This window comes from Micropterus salmoides, unplaced genomic scaffold (assembly GCF_014851395.1).
Source record: "Micropterus salmoides isolate LMB-PRFRI ecotype aquatic unplaced genomic scaffold, ASM1485139v1 Ms_hic_scaffold_4, whole genome shotgun sequence".
Lineage (NCBI taxonomy): Eukaryota > Metazoa > Chordata > Actinopteri > Centrarchiformes > Centrarchidae > Micropterus > Micropterus salmoides.
In genome coordinates this window covers 19,940,702-19,967,678 of record NW_024043372.1, presented here as the reverse complement: position 1 = coordinate 19,967,678, position 26,977 = coordinate 19,940,702, and the positions used below count along the sequence as shown (strand labels likewise).

General features: G+C 40.9%; 2 protein-coding genes and 1 long non-coding RNA gene across 3 annotated transcripts in view; 1 reads left to right on the top strand and 2 right to left on the bottom strand.

The window, feature by feature from the left end:
• The window catches only part of kcnb1 (potassium voltage-gated channel, Shab-related subfamily, member 1), a 42,245-nt gene extending 27,968 nt beyond the window's left edge, over positions 1 to 14,277 (bottom strand). Inside the window, exons 1-2 of the mRNA XM_038697833.1 lie at positions 13,956 to 14,277; positions 11,152 to 11,807 (exon numbers count right to left, since the gene is read on the bottom strand). Of these exons, the coding sequence (XP_038553761.1) occupies positions 11,152 to 11,760 (609 nt within the window). The 5' untranslated portion in view covers positions 11,761 to 11,807; positions 13,956 to 14,277. The remainder of the gene's footprint in view (positions 1 to 11,151; positions 11,808 to 13,955) is intronic.
• LOC119886858 lies at positions 4,501 to 5,507 on the top strand. The gene is made up of 3 exons (XR_005441558.1): positions 4,501 to 4,541; positions 4,620 to 4,680; positions 5,248 to 5,507. It is a non-coding gene; the product is annotated as an uncharacterized LOC119886858 (long non-coding RNA).
• Positions 14,278 to 15,231: 954 nt separating the features above from the next.
• ptgis (prostaglandin I2 (prostacyclin) synthase) lies at positions 15,232 to 22,617 on the bottom strand. Its single transcript, XM_038696326.1, has 10 exons — positions 22,461 to 22,617; positions 20,970 to 21,093; positions 20,287 to 20,462; positions 20,048 to 20,194; positions 19,824 to 19,936; positions 19,527 to 19,708; positions 17,275 to 17,437; positions 16,777 to 16,958; positions 16,123 to 16,274; positions 15,232 to 15,544 (listed from the first exon to the last, which is right to left on the bottom strand). The coding sequence occupies exons 1-10, from the start codon at positions 22,529 to 22,531 to the stop codon at positions 15,394 to 15,396; spliced, it is 1,461 nt and encodes a 486-aa protein (XP_038552254.1). The 5' UTR covers positions 22,532 to 22,617; the 3' UTR covers positions 15,232 to 15,393.
• Positions 22,618 to 26,977: the final 4,360 nt, after the last annotated feature.

Here is a 26,977-nt window from a genome sequence, read left to right as displayed (position 1 = left end):
AGAAACGGTGCTGGAGTAACTCCAGTATCATAATCACCAAGCAGGTAACTGGGTCCACCGCCCGTTCTCTACACCAGGTGGCGAACACATTCCACTTCAGGCCATACATCCTTCTCGTGGATGGGGCTCTGGAGCTGAGTAGCTCGACCGCTTCTGCCGTCAGGCCCGCCTCCAGGAACTGCGCCCCCTCAGGGGCCAGACCCACGGCTGCCACAGGGCGGGGCGCGGGTGAAAGACCTGGCCTCCCGCCTGGGACAGCAGATCTCTCCTCAGAGGGAGCGGGCCCTCCAGGAGCGATATTATGTCCGAGAACCACACTCAGGCCGGCCAAAACTGGGATACTACTGGGAAAACTGGGACACAATAACTCCACCACCTTGGGGTGGAGTCTCCATTCCCCGGGCCTCAGCCCCTGTGTTGACAGCAGGTCTGCTCCCTGATTCTGGGTCCTAGAGATATACATTGCTCTGAGAGACAGCAGTCTTTGCTGGGACCACAGGAGGATCTGATGTGCCAGCTTGCATAATGGTCGCGAGCGCAGACCCCCTTGGTGATTCAAATAGGCCACCACTGCCGTATTGTCGGTCCTGACAAGGACGTGGTGACTGCGGAGGGCGGGCAGAAACTCCTCAGAGCTCTGAAAACCGCCAATATTTCCAGGCAATTTATGTGCCAAGAGAAATGATGCTCCTGCCTCTCGCAAAGCGGCTGTCCATGACCGCGCCCCACCCCGTGAGTGAGGCGTCTGACATGACACTCCCAACACGGGACCCTGGGACAGGAACCAAGGTTTCCTCCATACTGACAGGGAACGAAGGCACCTGCTCGTAACCCGTATCAGAGGGAGCGGATTTCCCCTCGGGGAGAATCCCTTGGATGTTAACCACCACTGCAGGGCTCTCATGTGCAGCAGGCCAGAAGGTATTATACTGGACGCTGCTGCCATGAGACCCAACACCCTCTGAAAGTGTTTCACAGTGATGGTGCGACCTAGCTTCACTCTGGTCACTTTGGACAAAATGGACTCGACGCGTGCAGGAGACAGGTGTCTGTCTGACTGATGATGGCGGGGATGGTGAGCATCTTGAACCTGAATCTCCTCAGAGATAGGTTCAGGGACTGCAGATCTAAAGTTGGACGCAACCCTCTGTCCTTCTTGGGAACTATGAAGTACCGGCTGACTGGCAGGAAAATAAGTTCTATGGCCCCTTTATCCAGCAGAGAGCAAACTTCTTGTCCCAACACCTGGCTCTGCTCCGCGTGCACCGCAGTCCAGACCACCCTGTTAAATCTGGGAGAGGCGGACCCGGAACTGCAGCCTGTAGCCATCCACTATGGGAAATGTTGGTAGTGGGCCCCCCTACTCGAAACCTCAAAAACCTCAGGACCTCTTTCCCCGGGCCTGCCGAGACTGAATGATGGTCCTCAGATCCGTCTTCTCCGGAGCTGTGGGCTAGAGTGCCGCCTTGCGTCCCAGTTTGGTTCAGGGGGATCACGGGAAACTCTGGCAGTAGGAGCTAGACAAGGGCTGAGCTCGTCTCTCTTCAGCCGTCGCCGTCCTGTACCCAGACCGGCGGCTTGAAGGATGACGCTAGGGTGGGAGAAAGGTAGCTCGCTAATGCCTCCTCAACCCGAGGCATCGCTCCATAGCCGCACTGCTTAATCTCTGTCACATTGCTGTAATCCAGCAGAGGGAAAATAGTCAGCTGTACAGAGAAGGGTTTATTCCATGATTTACACAACTCATTGTGTAAATCAGGAAAGAAAGGCAAGGACTGGCGCGGGGGCGGTGCCGCAGAAAACACCCATTTAGTTTACTGCCGGCCTGCCTTTAGTTCATCAGAGCTGGGCGCAGACTGATGACGTCGGCCCGGCTCCCGGAAGTCATCCTCCATGACGCTAAGCACGCCTAACTCATCAGAATCAGACCGTGCGAGCCTCTCCGGACTCATACCTCGAGCAGGAGAAGCCGAGAAGCGGGCTCCCGAACGGGGAAGAGGGGAGTCGGAGCCAGCAGACGAGGCACGGGAAAAAGCCTCGGCAGTACCGATGCCCTCTGAGATGTTGCGCTGGGAGCCCCATGACCGAAGCCACCGCGCCGTCTCAGCGACTGCAGGGCCTGAGCCACGGCGAGAGCGCATCCGGCCGTCTAAGGAGAAAAGAGCTGCACGGGACCTCAGCACCCTCAGGGGCAGGGCCTCGCAATGGCCGCAAGCAGCCCCCTCTAGAGCTGCCTGGGCAAGCGGCATTGCCAGACAAGACACACAAAGGGAACGAGTGTCCCCAGCCGTGATGTAGTGCGGGCATGGGAAACACACTGCCTGAACTGCTCACCAGCCATCTCTTCTGCCAGACTAAGAAATTTCCTATCGTGGTTGTACTTCTTTTGTAGTCTCAAACATGCCAGAGTGCCTGCTGAATAGAAAAAAGATAATGTGTCCTGTGTGCCGGCGTGCTTATATACGCCTCCACTTACGCCGTCACATGCTACCATTCTAGCAACACCAATAGAATTGGAGTAGTTTCATTCATAATTCAGCCCTGCCACGCCCAAAGGCGTTCCCATAGTGTCCACACTGATGCAGTTCGAGTTCCCTTGAAGGGGAACTAATCTTTCACTCAGCAGCTACCAGCTGTTATTTATTTTTCAGCTGTTATTTATTTTTCAGATGAGAGAGAGAGCGCAAGAGAGAGAGAATATGGTGGATAAAACAGTCCGGTTGGGTTTTACCCATGAGGCAAAGCTGCAGGTTTACCTGCTTCAACAACGAGCTGCTCTCCTGTTACTGCCACAATAATTCTTTGCCTTGTGAAGATTATTTAGATGCTTCAGGAATAATCACATTGTATTGGCCTGTATCAGCCTGTGCTACTGCAAAGCAAGCGGTTTGGTTGTCTACATCTCCATAATAAAAGGCACAGGTAACAAAAGTTGGCTGGGCAGCAAAAGTATATCCTTTATTCTGGAAATGTCAGAGACCCAGTTAGACTCTGAATGTGCAGAACTTTGAACATGAGCAGAAAACCTGCTGAAACACAGGAGCTATTAAAATCCAGGAGTTTATAACTGAATTAAAATGATTTAATTTATTATTGATGAGGTAAAAAGGTGCCACATGCACATTTAAAGAGGTTATCTCAATCAGTCACGGCCTGTGTGTGTGTTGATTCAGCAGTGATAATATTAAAAGTTGATCTACAGGAGAAACATATCTGAAAGCAACCCAGAATGCCCGAGAGCTGCTCTGCTTTATATTCTGTTACAGTTTTAGATTTTAAATTGTTTAATTATACCTTTATTAAATCAGAAAAACTCTTTTCCCAAGAGTGTACTGGCCAAGGCAGGCAGTAGTACAATTGCACATTTAAGATGGAAATAAATAATCAGTTACAAGGTCATAAAATATCAAAATTTTCTTAAATATTCACCACAATTCAGCAACACCTGAATTTTGTGTGTCCCTTTACATAAATAATTTCCACAATAAATTGATGCAGAAAAGGCAGAAATTTGTGCAGAAAAATACAAGAATACAGGAAATTAAGTGTTTAACACTCTGGGGGAGTACCACCAGGCCCCCTTGTTCATACTGTCGCAGTTTTGTTCTTATATTATTATAATTAGACACATGACATTACATCACAATGAGACAATTAATAGTGTTGTTCTGAGTTTTGTTGTGCCGTATAAGTAGAGGATGTTTGCTGTTGCTTTACTGCTTTACAGACTTAACTTTGGGGTGGGGGTGGGGGTAGGGGGGTCAATTATTATGTGAAGATATGAAGTTTTATGGGCTAGGCTATTCATGATTTCATCGTTTTTTCTTGCTGTAACTACGAGATCAAAACAGCTACCTGGACATTTTGACATCTGTTGGTTTTCCGGCCAAAGTAGGCTGTTTCCAGCAAAAAAGACACTTATCCTGTAAGCTACTGGTCCAGCATCAAATCTCACACAAAGTTAGTAACTAGCTGGTAAACACAATGGAGAATATAATAACTACAGACCCAGGAGAGCGAATATTGGACTTTCATTAGTCACATGGAAAAGTACCTACTAGATGACGTCATCTTGGCATATAAACCAAATTTGGGTGCTCCGGACTGTTTTGGCTGTGACTTGCAAATGAATTTGCAATGAGGATGCAGGATAGGGAAGGGAGCCATTTCCCTTTAATTGCTCAGCAGATACACAAATCATCAATGCACCACCATCCATGCTTCATAGATAGATAGATAAAAAAGTGGTCTTGTCAATTTCAGCTGGTAAAATCAACTGACATGAGTTGACTTGTCAAAATCTTCATCGTTATGTGGTGGGGAAAGGTTCCCCAAGTGCAGGTTAAGGTGTGGTGGTGTTGAATGCAGCCTTGATTTAACTCCTCCCCTGGCCAACCTCCTTATTAGGCTTAGACTATATAAGACACCTGTGTTCCCTTACTCTCTCTCTGCTTCTTGATCTGTCCCGGTTGTGGTTGTGGTTGTGGTTGTGGTTGTGGTTGTGGTTGTGGTTGTGGTTGGTGTTGGTGTTTGTGGCCCAGGTATGTGAAAGGAATAGTTCTGTGGATATCTATTTTCTCTTAACAGTTTGTTACTTACCTGCACTCTGACACTGTTAGGAACCTCCTTTTCTCCTGCCCTGTGACCACTGATGTATCTTCATGACCCATCTCAGAGGTGGTGAGTTGATACATGGTTTTAAATATATTTTAATGCAGTAAGGTTGAGCCTGGCTAATTCTTTCCCACCCTTTTCCAGCTTATTCCTTGTTTCAGACCACTGCTGTTTTGCCTCATTTAGTTTCCTGTTTTAGCCCTTTAGTTTGTTTTGCTCTAGTTCAGTTGGGTTACTTGGTTGGTTTGTTACTTTATGGTTGTTTCTATTGTATTCAGTTTATATTTTGAGCAGGGTGCCATCTTGTTGGGAGACTAGGCACCCATGGCAAGGTCCCTTCACTTTTATGCATGCGAGTAGTTGCACGGGGGCACAATATAGACTACACCCTTTTTTTTTCTGTGAATAATGTGGTGAGGTTTGTAGTGCTGCACTTAAGGTGGGTAGCGGTAGCACTCCTCAGCATAGTCTACCTCTCCACAAGTGACCTTCTGCTTAGTTTTGGTTAAAGTTGTTGTGGGGTGCTGGAGTTGTATTTCTTTATTTTAACTTAAAGTAGTTTTTAACTAATTATTGTAATAATTATGTAATTATCTACTGTTTTATTATTGTTCACATTTCTTTTCCTTTCAGCAATTCCAGTCCCTGATTGTTCTATATTTTGGTATACTTATACCAAAATCACGTCTCTGCTTCATCAGTAACATTCCTGTGTGCCTTATATCTCTCTTGTCCAATTAATCAATCAAGGTTTAAATAGTATTTCCTGGGGTGCAATTCCCTAGGTGGCGTTGTTGGCTTTCATTCAATCCCCCCCCTTTTCTGGTCCGCCACCCCACAGTTATAACTGTTATTTTACTGTCAGAATTCTTTAATAAATTTTTTTAAATGTAGTAATATGATCACCATTGATTACAGTCACCTAAAGGAGTAGAAAAAGGAATTAACGTGATTTAACGTCATCACAAGAATCCATTCTAGGGAATTCTGGGTAGTGTTTCCCTACATTAAAAACTACAATATGCAAATTTAAGTAGGGGTGTGGCTGAGTGTGTGTGTGTGTGTGGTGGGGGGGGGGTGTAAAAGGTCAGGTTAATCAATTCCTTTGGCTCTTCACTGCCAATAAACCTATGTTAAGCATACCATAACTGAAAGCGAAATATTGACCAAATGTGGTTTGGAAATTTGGAGTTTGTCAAATTTGACCTCCAGAGGTTTCAGGAAAGTTTTTATAGCTGCATTTGAATCTGACTTCAGGGCAGACATAGCCACTCAGAGGCACTGCTGTTGACGAGGAGACACTGACAGGCAGAGAGCAACTGGCATGAAAGCAATCATTGAGGCACTCAATCACATGATCCCAGCTTATATCTTTGCGCCTCCAGACCCGGACAACATGGACAAATAACCTGCGGACGTCTGATGCATTATTTCCCCCCTTGTCTCCTATCAAGCACAAATTTGTGACTTCAGTATCAGCTTCCTGCCAGAGTTACATGAGATACTCGATATTTGTGGTGTTTTACTGTCCTTTCTGTGTAGCGTTTCGTAAACATAGGCCTTAGAGATGTATACAAAAGCTCGGCAATGAGGCATGACAAAGGGGTTGAATTTTACATTTTATCAGTGTGCCTTGCAACATGACTTTGTTTAGAGATTATAAATGTAATTTTCTTTTTTTTTTTTATGAATGAGTTTGTTGTACATCAGGATCTCCATTCACATACAAGATCATGTGTTATATGGTAGTTTGTTTTATAACATATATAATATTGTAAAATCTGTAAGTGACTAGAACTTTAAGTTAAAAGCACCTGAAATTGCACTGTAATGAAATATAAATGACTAGATTGTTGAAGACTGTGGTGATGTCCATTAAACTGGCCAGTAAGTCCATTTAAAACAATTCAGGGCTGGATCTTAAGGATTTGAAGGCCAGGCTGAAACTGTGCCCCCCCCCCCAATGAGGCTGTCTAAACTTCCAGACACCAAACAAGTTGAGGAGTGCATGAATGCTTCGACCTCCACAAAAAGATTTATGGGATTTGTGCTAAGAATGCTACATTTATAACAGATTTTAAAATGGGGAAAGGAATCATCAGTCTTTCAAAAGAGATGCAGACTCTGGAAGATCGAGACCCTCAATTGGGACTGAGCATTCTAGTCTTGTTTTTGTATGACCACCTATACATCATCCATTTGACTCGCTGTGGCTTTACAGAAATCGTGGTCGATTCTAGGCTGACTGCTTCATGTCTTGGATTCTGCTGTAGACTGTTTTATGAGTAGGAATATAGCCAAACCCAATTTATGTCATAAGTGTGACACGAGAGGAACATAATTAGAATTTGTTGCCTGCCATCTGATGCACAATACGCACTGACAAAGCAGGAATAGTTAATTCTCCCTTTTTTTTTTTTTTTTTTGTTTTAGGACGTATTGACAACAAAAAATAACAAAATAACATTTGTATTTGGCTTTGGTTGCTTCTAAATGGGTTGAAGCCAAACCCATGCTGATACTGTATTCCATTTATTTGCTAAGCATCAAACTGAATCTTAAATGTTTTTGAAAACAATTTCAAATGTGATTATTTACAGTCAGGCTTGGTGTATCTGCTTCCTTCAGTTATTGATGTCTGGGGAGAGGTGAATATTTTCACCAATGCCTCTTAAATAAAGGGATATTTCCAAATAAATTTTAATCAAAATTATAAATCTCACTGTTCTATTCTAATAATTACTTAGGATATTCACTACTTTTTAAAATGAATGCTTCGTTTCTAAGTGACAGCGTAAAGGATGATATGCCTGTTAAGTGAGATTCTCAGCATGCTAATCTGATGCTTTCTAACAGTCCTGGTATTATGTGATATTATTAATGACAAATCACCCAAAATATAAATGCTACAGCAGGTGAAAAAAGGCTTTTCTTGGCGCCAATCTGACTGTTCGGCGCTGCTTTGCCAGCGGTCAGACACAATCTTATTTTATGGTGATTCAAAGCTGATTTGAGCGAGAGACAAACAATGCTTTGGCTTACAAAGAATGTAAACAGAGAGAGGGAAGCTTCAAATTGGGCCCGGAGTCTCCTGGAGAATAATTAATGTGACATTTCCCTGACATTTAGTTGGAGGTGTAGTGGAGGAGCCTGAAGAAGGGGAGGAAGGAGGCAGAGTTGAGGGAAAAGAGACAGTCAGGATGACAGGGCAGAAAGAACACAGGCAGCAACACTGGATTTCTACCCGAACATCTGAGAAATATTGTTCTTTGCACAGACATTAAAATATGGGAACTAAGCAGAAGTGCGATTACACACAGAAATACAAATAGACCTACTCTAATGTTCAGTACCCACTCCTTCAGTGATGACAAAATTGTACTTTTGTTGCTTGGTAACCATTTGTTTTGTGCTAATCTCTAACATTCACCATCTGTTTATGGGCTGCGACACATACATTTCCATCTCTGACCCAGGATAGGAGAGCACAGCTGATGAGCTAACACTGGGACAGTCTGTGGTCAAAAGCTGTACTGCTTGACAAGCCCACAGTATTGTTCCAGCCTATTAAAAAAAATTACTAAGACAATACATCAACCCCTATCGCAGCTTTTAGTAGTTTGGTCTGTGGTTTCACATTGCCCTTTTAAGCTAATTAGGAATTGATAAACTCTGCTGTGTCAAGAATGTTCTTTTTTTTTCTGGCACGCAATCCTCCACTGTAGGCTAATAATGATGCCAAACGAAGAGATCGTGAACACTTTTTTTTAATGGTAAGCGCTGCACCTACTCATCAATTGGTGGTTATTGAGAGCTATAGGTTTGCAGGAAACAATATGCCTCAGCACTTTACTGTGTCATAATACAGAGCAAAGAGCACCCATCTTGGTTAAACACTTCAAAACTGTTCTCCAGTGATATTTTGATAAATTGCAGATATGGAGATTGTATGATAATGGAGACAGCAATGTATGGCCAGCTCAGAGTGGTCGACTGCTCTATGTGGGCTACTGCACTTCCTTAGCCCTAACACAATAAAGATTGATCTTACATCTCTTTAATTCCTATGAAGAAGACATTTCACTGACAGCACTCATCTCAGTCTGTTTGTGGGGTCACGCTGGCTGTTCTCATGAATCCTCACCTCGAAGCATCAGCCAGCACAAACTGCCAATAGTCTTATTTCTCGAATTTCCCGAACAAGGCATTCTGTTCTCTTTAAAACAGTGTTGGAAGAGACAGCGTCCTCTTTGATCCCTCCAATATAATCTGGAAGAGTGTGATCAAAGGCTGCTCCAGTATAACACTTTCTGTGATCTCCCAGGTTGCAGTTGCAGGTGTGGCTCTCTAAAAGGCCAACTCTGTCTTTTTGTGCAAACTGAGGGTGAGCTCACCAGATAGAAGTCAACACTCTGAGGTATGGCCTTCAGATAAGGAAATAAGGTGTGCAGTAGGGTGAGGACCACAACATCTACTTCTGACTGGAGATATTCAACACACGGGTGTTACAAACAAAATGCAGGGTCACATGCTCATTCAACCAAACAGTGCATAATATTAACACACAACCACAAATTCTTGCAGCCCCCGTTCTGTCACCTTTCTTTTCCAAGTTATTTGCTATAATAAATTGCTTGAGTATGGTCTGACTGCTTTCTTAACTGTTAACAGTTACCAAATAACCTTTTCTTGGTTTCTAGCATTTCTCTCTTCTAGTTGTTTATTAAAATATGTACTTGGATAATGACAGGTCACAACCATCTTTTATTGATCAAAAAGTGCTCCCCCCCAAAGCATTGACTAATGCGAATGATCCAAACAAACCTAAATCATTTCTGACTTGTCGTTTATGTGCACAAAGATATAATTCAATATCACAGCCTCCAGCAGAATATCTCAAATTCAATTGGCTCAGGATGGTGCAGGGTGGGGTGGTCACAAACAAACATCTAGCAGAATGCAGAAGGATAATGAAAAGAAATTGCTTCAAGAGTCAAATATGCGTTTTCATGTTGTAAGAGAGAGCTGCTAAGTGATATTATGAATTATTTATTTGTGCATCACGTCAGACCAAGACTAAACATGCACATGTGTTGTCTTGATGCTCTTGCATTTGTACATCTGTGTGTTTATTTGGGGGGTGTATGCAATGGTTCTGCAGTGAAGAACAGATACACATTTTCAAAAGTGAGTTAATGATACAGGAACGGGCCAACACTTCTGCTACAAGTTTGGTAATAAGAGCATTATAGGAGATACAGATAATGAACCTTGTGTCATGTTTTAAAGATGGTTAATAGTGATACATCCAGAGAGCTGCTTTCACTGTTACCAAACTGCCATGTCAAGACATTCCTTTTCTAGTACTTAAACAACGATAATGGCAGATAATAGCGCATACATCCCACACTAATAAATCACATCCACTGGCCTTTTCTATAATTTCCACTTAAGTAAACGCCAAAACACAACACACGGAGTCATCCTGACTGACCCATTTTGTGCAACTGTAAATGTCTTTAAAAATGTGTTCTAAAATGTGTTTGGAGGTCTGAAAAGCCACAGGTACATTTTCACAGGTGCAAAACATTTGTTTTCCTCTTTGTTTCCTCTCTAAATAATGGCAATTATCTATGTTTGGCTGCCCCTGTTACTCACACAGAACACTTAGCAGTGCACAATCACGTAAAGGTTGTGGTATTTTTTATGGTAGGCCTATTTATAACGATTCAGTGGTCTAAAAACTACACAGATTCAACATCACATGTTAATTTCAAAATGCCAGAAGCACATTACTTACTTCAGGAGAGGGACTATATCAAGTATCAATATGTCAAGGTATGATGCACTATAAAACAAGACAGTCTTCAGCCATGCTAGCATCTTGGTGAGGCTGTATTTAGGCACAGCAGTGGTTTGAGCTAAATGCTAATGATGGCATGCTACAATGCTCACACTGGCAATGCTAACATGTTAGAGGAAGCATAATGTTTAATGTTCATTGTCTTAGTTTTAGCGTGTTAGTATACTAACATTGGCTATTTAGCATTAAACACAACGTACAGATGGGGATGATGGGAATGTCATTAGTTTTGTAGGTATTTGGTCATAAACAAAAGCATTGGACACACAGATCTGAGGATGGCGCTAGAGGAAATGTTGAGGGATTACAATTCATCCTGAGGAGGACATGAATGTGTGTACCAAATTTAATCCAATCGTTCTCACTCAAAACCACAAATATCAACCTCAAGGTGGTTCTAATGGAAAGGTCAGGGGCTCACCAAAGGTAGTAGGCTTTATCCTCCTGGATCATGAATGTCTGAAACAAACTTCATGGCAGTCCAGCTAATAGTAGATTTTTCAGTCTGGACCAAAGTGGTGCACTAACCAACCAACCAACAGCCTTGCCATATTTCTCTGTGTGCCTTTGTGTGTCTGTGTGTAGGCCACTACAAATCATCATCATGCTAATGGAGGATTGCTCCAACCAGTCACACACTCATCTCTTTAACCCCAACATCCGAAGATAATTACCTTTGCTGCAACAGATGAGCTGGGCTTTTCCAGGAGGTCCCAGAGTTTCTTTCGTTTTTCCGCACAGCAAGTGTTGTCAAATTCTTCTCCCTCTCTGTCTTTCATGTTGTCTGCCTCTCGTTTGAGCTCCTCATTCATTTGCTCCTTTTTCTGGTGGTACCTCGCCTGGCAGCATGACTCCAGGTAGATCTCGTCAATGCCCCAGTAGTCAAGTTCTTGACTGAATGACAGGGCGCACATTTCTTCCATCATGTGCAGCTTACCCGTGCGGTAGAAGTTCAGAATTGACGTGAACGCCCCTGGATGTCGGTCAAAAAAGTACTCATTCTCCTCAAGGTTGTAGTCATCGCACACTTCCATCAGACATTCATGAGTGTTGCAATCTCTTAGCTTTCCCAAACGTGTCCGTGGTAGCCTATCTAACGTTCGCCACAAGACTTCATGCGGGAGACCCCCAACATTCAGCCTGACTCTGCGGAAACATGACTTACTGCGAATGATGTCCACCGGTTCGGGTGGCAGTGATGATGTTGAGTGCGAGCCCGCTTTATTTAACTCTGCCAAGGATTTCTCCATGATGACTTTAGATTCGAGGAAGCAGGCAAACATCCAGGGCTATGGACTACAGTTGGTCCTGTTTTCCTTCATTGTTGTATCTAAAGGATTCAAAAAACAAAACGAAATCATTAGTATTCCAGGATTAGCCCAATAGATCCAAGCTCACACATCAATCACCACTCTGAATTAAGATAAGATAAGATAAAATATTACTTTATTAATATAGTGATAAAGCTGTAGGCCATCTGTGCTGAGGGCTCACAAGCCTAAAAGATTGGAAACCACTGATTTCGATCAGCATTTTGGTGTTGAGCTGTTTTGAGTAAGAATGGCGTCTATCTTTTTTTGCAAATGAACTTCTCAACCATACCCTCAGATTAGTATTCTTCAGATGACTGATGCCTACTAAGAGTTAACAAGAAACTGAAGGCCAGAATTGCAAATCACTGCTTTAAAAGGCTCCAGGGCAGAGAAATAAGAAACAGAGACACTTTATTATTATCTTTTGATATTTCACTGTTAACTATTATTACATCTTATTATCTTTTTTTAGATCTTCTTTGATTCGACAATACATCTACCCTCATCACCTTTGGCATAACTCATGCAAATTAGGAGTTAGCACGGGGGAAACTGATATTGATACTGTCATCAACTAAAGAAGACACTGAGAGAAACTTCCTTGAATGTAATTTCCCACGACTTTCCCCCAAAACTTTAAAAACTACTTTAAAACCTACTCAGATTGAAACCCAGCATGGAACTGCAGCAGGGTCTTGAAGACCAGCATTTAAAATCACTGCTTTAAATGGCTCCTGCATGGGCAGCGAAATGTGGGACAGATAATTTGAATTATTATCTCTGGATTTTCACTTGCTGTTATCATCTATAGTATCATCGTCTTTGAATTCTTTTTAAATTATGTCCTGAATCTACAATAAACATACCTTCGGATGTGGGTTCTTGAGATGACTCACACCTAATAGCAGCCTGCAGAATCATACATTTCTATTTAGAAATAAGAAAAAGATATTTGGGAACCATGACTAATAGCTGGGCTATAGATTCTCTTGTTCTCTTGTTGTCACAAACTAGTGGAAGGACACCTTGTTGAATACATCAACTTTCCACCAAAACTTTAAAACCAACTTGCACTCATTTCCTTTTCGGAGACATCTCCTCTATGGCCGCTGATATCTATATTATTACCAATAATAAAATATTTGTCTTGCATGACAAAAACTACTTCTCTTGAATGACTTACGTTACGCTGCACACAGCTGAGGCTACCTGCTGGGGTGATGTGTTTGTTTGTTTGTGTGTGGTAGTTTGCCATCCCTAGCATTTGGTTGATCACCGCTCATGTGACGCCCATGCAGTGCTGTGGGTGGGGACGCAGGACGCCACAGTGATGAGTGAGGAACAGAGTGAGCGCTGTCCACTCTAATGGTGCTGAAACACCAGGAAGCGCTGTTCACTCCCTGCATCACGGCGGGCTCTCTTGGGGGAGGCAGGCTGCCACCGAGAAGAAAAATAATATATATATATATATATATATATATATATATATATATATATATATATATATATATATAGCCTACATTTTCTCCTCACAAAGGGTCCAACATTTCTTGGATCCATTAAAGACTGTAGACGATGGCACGAGCTGCACATTCGCTGTTCATTTTGCTTATGAGAGCGTGGAACCCAACAACACCTCAGGCCTGCAGATGTGATCTGTCGCACAAAGTTTCTAACACTTCACAAACACAATTAGGCCGAAGCACTATGTCCACATACATCTAAAAACACATACAACATTTACAAAACAGAATGCAGACTTGAGGATTGTTATGTCGGCTTTTTGGACATGCACTAACCGGCTGCGGGGAAGCAGTAACAAGAAATGTTCATTTGAAGGAGCCTCCACCCTCCTTTTATGGAAGTCAAGGCTTCGATGAAATAAATTAAGCACCGCTAAAACATCTCCTCCCGTGTCCACACTTTAGGCTGCTGTTATGCGTAGCTAAATTGAGAACGAAAACAAGCTCAGTGTTATGTTTAATCATCTACTACTGCATTGTTGTGAATGCAAATCCTCCATCGTCAAGCATTTCTCTGTGTTTGCAAAGCCTGCCTGCTCCATATTGCTGCAGTTTTAGTCCTCTGTGCCATTAGTAATCTATTACAATGGATACGTTACACATGATTCAAAGTCCAAAGATGGAAATAAGCTTAAAAAATACCGTAGTGAGTTGTTGTCATCCTGCACTGAACCAAACCAGCACGTATCGCTCCGTGAACAAGCGATCCGCTAGTACAGATGAAGCAGAAGCATTTAAAAAAAAAAAAGGAGGCGCCGTTATTGGTTTACTATTGCCAGGGTCTAACCCAATCCATTCCCCCCTCTGCCTCCGACATGGCAGAGAGATCCTCAGCAAGATCTACTGCCTACCCGCCGCTTTCCTGCCCCACATATCGCACCGCTGCTTCCCCTGAAGATCAACAAGTATGCCGAGAGCCAGTTCGGACAGACTACCTGTGATTCACAGTCAGCTGTGCGAGGAGGCGCCGCATTTCTCCGAAGGTGGATCCGTGGCAGCTCAGCTTCCACATCTGATTAACTCTTTCAGCACCGCGCCTTGGCGCCTGGCTGTATCACTATGAGGGGCTGCTGTGTAGGCCTACTGTTAGAAAAAAACAGGAGTGCACATAAAAAAAAATGGGTCAGTAGGCTATGAAAATCAATGATAGGATACACGTTCTGAAAAAAACGACCTTCTAATTAGGGAACAAGTTCATTTAATACTGCTTAATTTGATGAAGGTAGATGGGTTTACCCTCCCCTTTGTCTCAACATATAGGCCTAAACAGTAAAAGTATTCAGATCTTATACATTACATTATAGTAAAACTAGCGTTGCACTCAAAAACTAAAAACTAAACTAAAAGAAATATTAGCAGCAAAATGTACCGGATAGGAGGAAGAAGAAAAAAAGGTCTGCAACACAAATCTCTATTTCCAAATATTTTCTTTATTGTGAAATATTGGATAATTTGACCTCTCTGGGCCTTAAACTGAAGAAGATGAAACCATAAGATGAAACCATCTTAGGGGTTTAGAGGGGAAATGTCTCTTTGGTGAAAATGCTAATAATTGAAACATAGCAAGGGGCCCCAACTTACTGTTTTGTGGGTGGTAAGCACTGTTTTAACCTTAAACAATGCCTTGCATTTTCCTAACCCGTGTTTTTATGTCAAATCTCAATCTCAGAAGTTACAACAGCTGTTAAATAAAGTTAGTAGGGTGGAGGAAAAAGTACCATATTTCAGTGCAGTGCAGATGCAGTGAGAAGTGTAATGTAGAAGTATAAAGTAGCATAAAGTGGAACATCTCAAGTAAAGTACAAGTATCTTAAAATTGTACTTAACTACAGTAACTGAGTAAATAGTAGTGTTGGCTTTAAAGCCTACATTGTTCAATAAGGTGTAGCCCAAAGTATTCTCAAAAATGAGAAATATGTCTGGTTTACTTTTATTTCTTCCTTTTTATTGAAAATATTAATAACACACAACATATTTTATATATGATACATAGATGCAGTGATTAATTGTAACAATAAATAGTGCTACAGTACATATAACAAAAAGGTTTATCAATCAACAATTTTTTCAGTTTATCAAGTCACATTTCATTCTTCAATCTGTATCGGACCTGCAGATCTCCGTCCGGCTGGAGCATCCCAAAGCCGTAGCGACTGGGATTAACTGGCGGCAGTTTAGCCTCTGGTTCACACATCTCCAGATCAAGATGGGTCAAGACCAAGAACACAAATCTAGAGGCACAAGGTTTAGCAGTTTAGAACAGGGGACCAACCACCCACTAATAAACAGGACAAATTAGACAATATTAAAATGAGCAAATGCATGTTTCAGGCATCCAGTTAAATCTAGAAATGATGTAAGAGGAAATCACAAAAGCTGAAAAATGCCTAAAAATAACTGATTCCCAAAGTTCCCGGTCTACACATTAACATTAACTAACTTGCACCCCTCCCCCTTGTTGCGTGTTGTAGATTACAATGCCTTTAATCTTACTGGATATGATGTTTGACAAAAATGCGCTCTCCCAACTGACTGTCCTCTATTAAAATCTTTTGCCTCTTTCATACAGTTCATCACAGAGTATTGGCCATTACTATGTTACAGCTTGTTGCTAATGATGATAGAGGACATGAGGACTGAAACGATAATAGGGGGAATATTATGTGGAGACAGATTTTGCTGGTCTCGTCTGGTAATTGAGATGAAATTGCAGGAGTCACTTTAAAACTTAAGACACATCATGGAAAGACATAAATCTTTAAAATCAATAAATAAATAAATAAATAAAACTGTGGATTTTTAGACTCACTGTTTAATGGCTGTAACAGCAAACTCTTTCCCAACACAAATGTTTCTCCCTGCACCCCAGGGCATGGTGTGGTATTTCAGCCTTTTTCCATCCTTGTAGAATTTATCCACGACCGTCATATCGTCATTTAAGAAGCGATCATACTTGAAAATCTGTTGAGAAGAAACCAGAAAAAATATATATGAAGGCATACGTTAGGTGAGTACATTATAATATCATACAAATAGGCTTGCTCATATGTATTCTGCTGCATTTCTTCTGTTAAAAATAATATGTAATTATCATCATCTCTCACCATTGAAGACCAACAAACAGAACGAACACTGGGAATTGATCTCGCCTTCTTGATAGTCAACTCCTAGTTGTTTAATTTGTAGCGATTTAGAAGTTTATCCCAAAGGACGTTTTAATGATTAGTGATTTTAATCACACTGCTTAATCCTGCCTCCTCAAGGTTGTGCACTACAATATTTCTTAAAAATATCACAATAGAGATGCACAACTATCATGATTGTGGAACCTCCAATTCCTCCAAAATGTGCGGTAATTACAGCATCTCATGCACTTATCACAACAACAGCTGTGTTTTCATGTTTGTGCTGTTAATGCTGTGATCGCGGCCTGTGTACACTTCAGGTCTGCACACCAAAGTACCTGTGGTTCTTGGTGTATCTGTGGGTCCATTTGAGGGCTGAGGAAAGGGAACAGACACACGCTATCCCCCTGTCTGAGGTGGTACTCCTGTCCATTGGCCATGTGCAAGATCTTGTCCTGCACCACCTCTCTAGTGATCATTACTGCGGCGGTGAGCCGTAGGGTCTCACTCAGAACGCTATCTGCAGAATGGAAAGGACAGCAGAGTGGATGATGTTAGAGGGGTGTCAGCGTGAGTTAAATCAGCGGTGCCCTCGGGCGTAATTTGGAGTGGTACAAACATTTGCGTGGATGAATTTATGAAAAAGGCAATCATAATTGAATCGAATCAAAGGTCATACTTTTTATTGTCACTGTCATTGTTTCAGCACGCTGCACGCATCTTGCATTTCCAAGAAGTCAAATGAGCTTTTGTTTCCATTTCACTGGAGAGGCTAAACCCCATGCTGGAAGAGCTCAAGTGAATAAGTGAAAAGGATGCTAGCAGCTGTTACGTACCAAACACAGGGGTGCTGTGTGCTCCTTGCAGGTTGATGCAAGACTGCTGTAGGAAAGTGTCCTTGAGACTAAGGCTTCTGATCTCTGATTTAACCTCTTCCATGGCCTCTGGGTGAGTGAGCAGGAAGCCAAGGAGCCAAAAGGCAGCAGGACCAGCATTACACTGAAAGGAAAAGCATCCAACTGAGCACAAAGACCTTTATGTGAGGTTCTAGCAAGAAAAGCTGCACAACAGTGTACATTTTGTGTATGTGAACATACAATGCATAAAACACAGAGATGCTGTCAACTACTGTTTTTCTCAGCTCACTGTAATGCTGCTGTCTGAATATGACTGATATGAGGAGGAGTCCACACTTTGTGGAGACACCTGAGCCTGTCAGACAGTAATTGCTGTGGGTTAAGGGAGCTGTTCTTCTTAGGTCTGCACATCTCAGGCCAGCTCTCCATTGACAGCGGTGGCAAATGCCCAAAAGCGAGTAAAGGTGCACCACAGTGTGTTTTCTGCCCTCAGATAATGATTTGAGTCTGGTTACATTAACAGCAGCAGAGTGGGGATTTTTTAAAGGAACGGTTGGCATTTTAGGAAATATGCTAAGATGAGAAGACTGACACCACTGGCTTGTGTGCTAAATATGTAAGGGCTGTAATGTAGTTTTAACGTTGAGTTTTTGTACAGATTAAACACATTAGATAAAATATGTTAATTAGGGAACTTTAGAGGTGCTGGTAGGCAGTTTATGTTACCTTTAAACTGAGCCAGGCTAGTTGTTTCCCCTGTTTACAGTCTTTATGCAAATCTAAGATAACCAGCAGCTGGCTCCTGCTGCTTTCTAATAAGCATAATGCCCAAAATGTCAAACTACTCCTTTAGGGTATGACTTAATTCACTGGCAGCGGTATTTCCGGAAAAGCTAAGGAGGCTCACTAAACACAAATGTGGCTGCCAGTGACTTGCTTTATTTTCCATAAAGTGACTTTCTTGATAAATTCAGGAATTCTTTTTACATTAAAACACATGTGTGGGGGTGAGAGTGCACAGATGGCACAACACATTAAATCACCATCTCCCCTTAAAGGAAAGTAACAATAAATCCATTTCAGTCTATATATGTTTCAGTCAATGAGTTTGATTGTTTGCAAAGAACAGTAACCACCAGCTTGTGCAGGGCCCATGATGAAGTGGTTAGTGGCTTTAGTGAAATCCTAGCATTGCACATTGAAATACCTCAGTCTGCCTGTAACACATGTATAAGCCATATCCACTCTGGCATGTCTCACAACTCTCATGTCTAATCCCTCTATTCTCTGCAGTGGTGCTCCAGTCCCAGATTGAGACTGTTTGCTCCGATATCCCAGCAGACATGATAAAGCACAAACAAACATGCTGGAGGAAGAGCGGTCTTTCCCAAACCAGCAGAGGTTCTAACAGAGCCCGACGTTGGTGGCCTGGCAAATACTGTACACTGCTGTTACTGCGTGACCAATCATTGTTCCAGTGAGACTGGCAGGTTAACAGACGGCTGAAGCTGTTACAGTTAAAATGTGGCATAGATGAACATCAATGAAATAGTGTGCTATCGCCCCCACCTGGCAGCCCAGTGAAATGACACCATGTTGATATGAACTTGTCTGGACTGGTGAGGTTGAGGAAGCAACAATTCTGCATTCACGCCAGTGTCAATATTGGCAATTCTGTACACTGTATCCATTTGAAATGAAATCAATTGAAATAAAAAAACAAGATGATTTATTCATTGGTGAGGTGAAGAGTTAGGGATTCTACCAAAGTAAAATCTTGCACTAGACAAGAGAGTTTTATATTTTGTCCTTAAACAACCTCTGTATCTATGCACGCAGGTTAAACAACATCTCTGGAGCTGCACTGTAGTCAACAGTGAAAAACCTGATTGACAGCACAATACCAGCATGAGTGCCTGACACTGTGTGAAGTGAGTAAGCAGCTTCAGCTGACTAACAGTTATCTTACCATGTGTAATTGCAAAGTCTAAACAAGATAAGGTGTGACAGAAACCGATTCACACAATCAACTGGCAAAACTCCGCTTACAGGTTGAGGCAGGTAGCTATGAGTAACTGGAGACAAACCCATGTGAAACTCACTTCTGCATGGCTGGCAGGCTGAGCACAGTGGCTTGGAATTCAAGGATGCGGTGGGTGGTGTGGAAAGTTTGTGTTTATGTTCTGTGTGCTGTAAATTGGTGCGTGGGCGTGAGATAAACCAGCTCTCACCTGTGTGGTCCACAGCTGCAAAAGCAAAGCTCTTTTCTGCATTTCTGCATCGACTCCCTCCTCCTGCAGGAAGTGATGGTAGCTCCGCTGCCAGGAGTCGGACTCTGACCCTCCACTCAGCCATTTTGGGGACAGCATCTCCCACAGTCGCTCCTGGGACAAGTTGACAGTTTTGCTTTCCCCTGTTAGAGAGCCGACATAAATTCATACCTTACTGTAGTGTGTAGATATAAATCCAGATAGGAATTGAAAGTAAAATAATAACTACTTATTATTAAATAATATTGTGCAGCTTACCTCGTTTGAGTGAGCAGCGAGCCAGTTTCGTGAGAAGACCGTCAAACTTGCGGAACTCTTTGTAGACTGCAGTAGCATTGTTTCCCTTCTCAAACAACGTAAGGTATCCGGCCCTGAGCACAGCAGTAAAATAAAAAATTATCCTCTCTCTCACTCCTGGTAGTAGAAACACCGGCACCATTTTATTTACAGTATTTTCGGTAGGTTAAAATGCTGCATGTTACCTGAAAAGCAGGCTGTAACAAAGGCTAAAGAGTCCATCCTGTCTCCACTCTGACGGGCTGCAGCCTTTCTGGTCACTCAGCACCAGGTCCTTCAGGTGAGTGTTCATGGAACTGCTGAGCTTGGAGAGACTGAGACCCTGAAAATGCCTGAAGAAATAACAAATGTATATTAACGGTTTGCAACATTCTCATTTAAACCAGGAACAGCAAGTGCTGTGTTTAAAAGACACATCAGTTACCGTTCCATCCATATCCTCTCTGCTGTAGGTTTGATGCTTGGCAGCTGCAGATTGAAGATCCTTTTTAGGAGCAGGTTTCTGTTGCGGGTGAAGTCCAGGAAGACTGTGTCATTCAGCACAGCATCAAAAGAGTTTGGGTCCAACAGCACCGTCACATAATGACCAGCAATGCGGACCTGAGAGGACAACACAATTTGAGTTGTTCCTGTATTCACTGTTTTCAATTGCAACTAACTTTTATTAGAGTTCTTATATCCTAATAATACCCTGTTTTTTTTGTCTTTTACTTTGAAGCTATGTGGAACGGCCAGTTCTTAGCTAGAAGGCATATTCAGTGGAACATTTTGTTCTACATTAGAAAAATAATAATAGGTTCCTGTGGCCTCAGCAGCACTAATTTCAGACATATTCAGATGAAAAGCATTATGGGCGACTAATTAACTTGCTACCACTACATATGTAATGATGTGTTTTCCTTTAAAATTAATATTTTGTTGCAGTCATGGAAAATCCTAATCAGATAGAATACAATATCAGATCTGTTGACAGACTTCTTGTTCCTGTTTCAAACAATTACATGTTCATGTTTCCTCAATTTGACAGTCAAATTCTCAGAATAGCTTCCCTTTTGGGAGAGAATACTTCCCCATCAAAGTTACTTAGTAGTCTTTATCAGGACGTACTGTGAAGATATCCCCATGTTTGTCTTTCATCCGGGCCAGAAACTTTGCAGCATCTTTCCCAAACTCAAGAGCATGCCCCAGCCATGGAAGGAAACCTTTGTCCAGAGGTGGCTCATTTTTCTGTCTGTCAGGAGTAAGGAAACAGTGTGACTGATGAGTTGGTTTATCTACCTTTCATTTGTTCAAGATTCTCAACCAACTGGTTTGGTGTTTATGTGAAGATATGTGATAAGAGCTTTCTTAGGGTTGGGTATCTTTTAAAATTTTACAATTCAGTAGCAAAACCTTAAAGTACACTTATAATATAGTAGCCCAATGTTGTTATGGACGAGCAAGGTGATCTATTTTCTTTTTTCAAATAACATAATAAAAAATATTGGGAAATTGTATCAGATCCTCCTCATCCTAGGTCATCCTCATGTGTGGTATCAAAGGGGAAAGACTACAGCTTTTATTGTTTACAGTTTGATTGACGAATTTAAGTTATTTTTTTGATACGTTTGATTATTTTGTTAACTTTCGATCAATGAACTGAATTGAAAGATCTGCGCAAGTGCTTTTTCCTTTAGTGGCGAGTCGCAAACCTCCTCCAAAAAGACAGCAATAAGTAGAAAACCAGTAGAAGTCGGCTTAAACAAGTCACTAAACTAAAGACTCTGAAGAAGCAAATACGGTAAAAGAGAGTCTTCACATCCAGGCGATCACACCAACTAATTAATCGTTTAACTGATATGATGAAACGCAGTGATCGATCAGTGACAAGTGTTGTGCATAGCAAATAAAAATCTAGCTACAGAGAAGTGTTAAATGATACCAGTAGATGAAACCGACGGTAAGCCAAGCTTGTGGTGACTAACATGCCTGAGATCGCAGCTAATGTTGGAGGGGCTGTTAAAATCCGGCATGGACTCGGCACGTGCAGGCACATAAGTAAAAAAAAAAACGGCGTGCAGTTCTCTTTCTTTCGGTGTGTTGCTTGCGTGTCATTTGGCTGCAAGCAAAACCTTACAAATAGTAATTTTGCCGCGATTTAGTTACAAAAAATATTGAATGAAGTGCTGGTTTGACTGGAGACGTTTGGATAGCTACTGGTTGATAGCCTATTGGGTTGTTTCGGTTGATACCATAAAGGTATCGAGTAGCATACCCATCCCTAAGCTTTCTATAGACCACGGTTGGAGCTTTATTTTCTTATGTTGTTTAAACTAAACAAAACTAGATGAGAATCAGCGTTTAATCATCAGCACAGATTGTATCACTGAGATAATATCAATAGCCTATTTGAATGAAGATATATTCCAATATAATTATTACTACTATTAATGCACCCAGCTTCAGAAAATGACAAGGATAAAGCTTTTCTAAATTATAGATTAGCAAAATGTGCGTTTGTAGCATTTGCAGACCTTCCGACTCAAGCCTGTTAGGCTACGATCTATGAAAAGCACCTATGATATCTGCAAAGATGAACACATTGATTAATGGCTTTACCTTGTGCGAGTGGAGTAAAGGAGAACTAGTACAAGCAGTCCATTAAGTAGCAAGAATATTGTCCATAACATGTTTTTGTATAGTCTGACGCTTGTCCTGTCTCGAAGATAATTTACTACATAGCTGGTGGCAACTCACTTATATCTGAGAGCCGGGCTCATGTGAAACGTCTCTTTGTTAGGAGCTGTGGAAAGGTGTGGCTTGTGACATAAGTGTTGCACAATACTGTGCAGTAGACAGTGTCACCACAGAAACCGTCCACATCTTAACTAACACAAACTGAAATTACATTTCTACAATGTTGTGCTTAGTCACATTAAGTTACACCTTTCAGGTGACGGTTAAACAACCTGCACTTTGAAAAGTCACCTGCCAGAACATTTTATAGCACTGACATCATTAAGGTAAAGGGTTTCATCTTTCATTTAGTAATGGGTGATGTCAAGGCATGCATATTTCAGAGTGTTATTACTGTCCTGTATGTTGACATCATTCCATCATCAATTTCCCACTGACATTGTGAAATCTAAGTCTATTTTTACCTCCCTAAGGCCTCTTCCTGACAGTCACAGGCACAAGTATCTATGACGCTGTCTTCCATACTGAAACTAATGATTTGGCCAAATTCCTGAGCAGCTGTCTCTAGATTTAGTTTTGTTTATGCCCATATGCGAGACTGTGATGCTATCAATATCCTTACTAGTGAGTGAGTGAATGAATGACTTGTTGGTCATACCTTAATGCGAACAAATGGTAAGGACAGACAGACATGTAATAATAGATGTCATGTATAAAGAGTAGACCAACATTGTACAATTACCGTATGAACAATCAGGATGACAAAGTTGACAACAACAATTATACAACAAATTTTATCAATGTACATTATAATCAAAGGTGAACATAAAATTGCTAATAGCATTAAATACATATAATTCTTATAAAACAATATGTGTGTGTATATATGTACGCATGTACACATACAGGCCTACATATCCACACACACACGTATACTGTACAGTAGGCCTACATAGGCTACTGTTAAAAATGCTTGGTGCTTGCACCTTACCAGCAGAGGGTAGTCACGCACTTACAGGACCCTCACCTGTCAGCGGCTGGAGAAAAGTTGAGGAGTGGACACTGAAATGAAGTGAGTCTACAATTTCTTACTTCAAATGACATTCATACAGCTCAACAGCCCAAAACAAAGTCCTCGTCACACCAGAGTAACGTTAACGTCAATGCGGCGGGCCATATCAAGGCTACGCATCAATAATGCGCATTAAGTATGCTCGTAAACATTTTGTTATACCCATAACTATACTTACGTGATGTCAAAGACGAGGCAGTATTTTGTTTAAAATGCAAAACCATAAAGTTCACTTATTAGACACACGTGGACCTTGTTTTGTTTGTAAATGAGAGTGTCATCGACCGTTGACAAATTAAGTGAAAACGAAGACTTTCCGATATTGCTTCGTTGGCATTAAATTGGTATTTTCAGGGGTTTTCAACATACCTAACCGCTAGCTTGCAGCTAGTGTTAAAATCATAGACTGTATATAAAAAATCTAGCAACAACAACCGGAAACTTCAGTTCCTACAGCAAACATTTACTGCAGTGTGCACAAATTGGATCATGCAACATTCCTGTCACTAACATTGTAAACACGTAAAACCTAGCTTGTCCGAGCTGAATGCCGTGTTTTACAATAACACTAATTTATATTCAACAAAATACTGGACAACACAATTCTATAAAGACAATTGACAAAATGTGTAAAATGCAATAAAGACAAAGTGCAAATGAGAGGTCAGAGGTGCTTCAAGCTTGTGGAAGATAATGGCCTTGCTATTTTCAGATGCCATGGCAACACAAAATTCACACACAAAATAAACTGAAAGCTTCAAAATTATATATATGGGTCATTATCATAGACTGTATATAGGTCATTATATGAAAACCTGCCATTTTGTGTCCCTCTGGAAAAGAAAGCTCTCTAAATCTTAATAAACCATAAAACAAATAAAATATTTTATAATTTAGTTTCCATAATATGTCTCATAATGTAAGATCTTTTGTTTTTAAAGGATTTTAATCACATTTTTGTGCAAAGCATCTTACAGAAATTTTGAAAATGGCCTCAACCCACAATATTATTTTTCTACTTCTACTAGCTATTGAGGCCAAAAAAGTCAACTATCATACAAAAACTTAAACCTATATAACACCTCAAATGTTGTTTCATTATTCATGAATGGATTTTATTCTTAATATGTGTAAAATATTGCAAAAAACAACAATTTCGTCAGGTCTCAAAATCGTTACTTTTAATGAAAACACCCCTTCAAAGCTAATGGACTGTTCCAGAAGTTGCATAATTTCCAGGAAGTGACATCACTTGCCTTTTTATGAAGTTTATTATAAAAGACAAGTAATTGTCACCTCCTTTTACGGATTTTTATTTGAGTTCCTAATGTCTCACGGAGGGGGACAAGCTCATTGTGTCAACCCTGTTACCACAAAATCATATGTTGAAAAGTTATTTGTTAGTAATTTTAAATGTACATATATAACAACATTTAAGCCTCTCATGAATGCACACCATGTGGTGTCATGACATTTACCACAAGGCTAGTAGTGGCTGGCAATAAAATTTTTCGTCAGCCAAACTTTCAACACTGCATTAGCAGAAAAAGCTTTAATGCTGTCTGAAATCAGTGTGCTGTACAGGTAGGCAGTTAATTTGATTTCATAATGTTATCATGTTTTTGACAGAACCGATAAGACCAATATTATAATTACCATACTATCAGATATCCAAACATGTGATAGGCCACTACTTCAGTTACTTTTAATTCAAACAGAAGTAAGGAACAGAAGTGTGTGTTTGCATGGCTTTGAAGACAGTTTATCACAGCATTTTACCATGAACTAGGCACATCTCATCTGGAAATGCAGATATTGACAACAGTAATCAGTAACAGTCTTTATATCAATGCATTTTTTTTATTGTTTCCAATGTCAAAATTGCATTAGAACTGACACTATAAAACAGTAAAATAACTGGAGCACCTTACACGTACCATCAAAGTTTGTCAAGAAAATTTGAATGAATAGTATAATGCAGTTCATAATTTACCTGTAGCAGAATGAAACTATACGCTACAGTATTAAGTAAAGAGTCATACTCTATACCCATGTCGTGTGGATTTTGTCTATGTGATAAATGGATTTCCAAAAATGGTCCTTAAGTGTGATGTTACAAAAAGTGATATATATATGTGTGTATATATGTATATATATGTATGTATGTGTATATATATACATATATACATGTATATGTATATATATATGTATATATATATCATATTCATGTATATGAATCAGGCTTATGTCTTTAGACATCTCCCAAGGGAAGGGACAGGACCAGCTATACTGCTAGCCAATTGGGGCCGAATAGTGTTATTATGTTAATTACCCTAAACTGCTTGTTTCATAAAAGGTGGGTGTGGTGCCCTGGAAACCAAATTACTTTAAACAAACAGTCTATCGTATAAATAAACATCACATATAATGTCACACACAGGAAAATGGGGTACACGCAACTGTTTGTCTCAAAACATTTACTTTTTAATGTCTGGTGTTTTGAACCATAACATATACACATGTTCGTTTAAGACCAACAGCATATCGCTACTAATCACTTTCTCAATGGACATAACTCCCAGAGTGTCAAATTCATTACTGTTGGATGATTAGAAAATAAAAGCAGTTAAGTGCTCAACAGTTTAACCTGGATCGCTACCACATAATCTCCATCTCCATCAACAAAAATAATATTGTATTTATATATTTTTTAAACTCTGAAATATACACTTGATTTATCAGTTCATTAAGGACAGATTTATAATCTGATTCTATTCAGTATAATAATGCTACAGTGTAAATGAGGTTATATAAAACATTAGCAGTCAGTCTAAACTTTTATTATTATAAAAATTTATACTATTTTGGTTAATGACTAAATAGCCTAATAAACAAGTAAATTGGTGTAAAGCTGTTTATGCTTAAATTATAACACGACATAGTGAACAGTAGGCATAATCTTGAATAACGCCACCATAAAGACTGCTGTAATTCTTACATTTACAAAGGATCTTTATTAGCCTCCTGATCTTTACTACGTGGATCATGTGATGATCATTCCTCCCATAAAGGCCTATAAGTGGATGGTGTTAAAGTTTCCATGGCCCAGTTAGACACAGCTTTTTCACATTATTTTCAAACCCACCCCAACTTTTATCAGGCTCACTCTGAGGCCAGGGATTGATGAGTAACATTTGCTCAGGAAATTAGAAGTGGAAGTCGAGATTGGTGAGAACTGAACGATTCCCCTGCAAACCTGTCCTGGGCTCTCTCCCAGCGGGAACAGTTGTCACAGACTGACAGTAGCCCACAGATTTCCTGCGAATTGAGTGCAACAGCAGACCGGGATGTCTTGACACAGTTCAAA

Bases quoted from the DNA above. Each gene is read 5' to 3' on its own strand.
- ptgis (XM_038696326.1), bottom strand. From the start codon at position 22,531: ATGTTATGGACAATATTCTTGCTACTTAATGGACTGCTTGTACTAGTT. The intron at 19,937-20,047 runs GTAACATGCAGC...TGCTGTGCTCAG, and splicing joins TGTTACAGCCTGCTTTTCAG to GGCCGGATACCTTACGTTGT. The intron at 16,275-16,776 runs GTACTTTGGTGT...TCTTCTCAACAG, and splicing joins AGATACACCAAGAACCACAG to ATTTTCAAGTATGATCGCTT.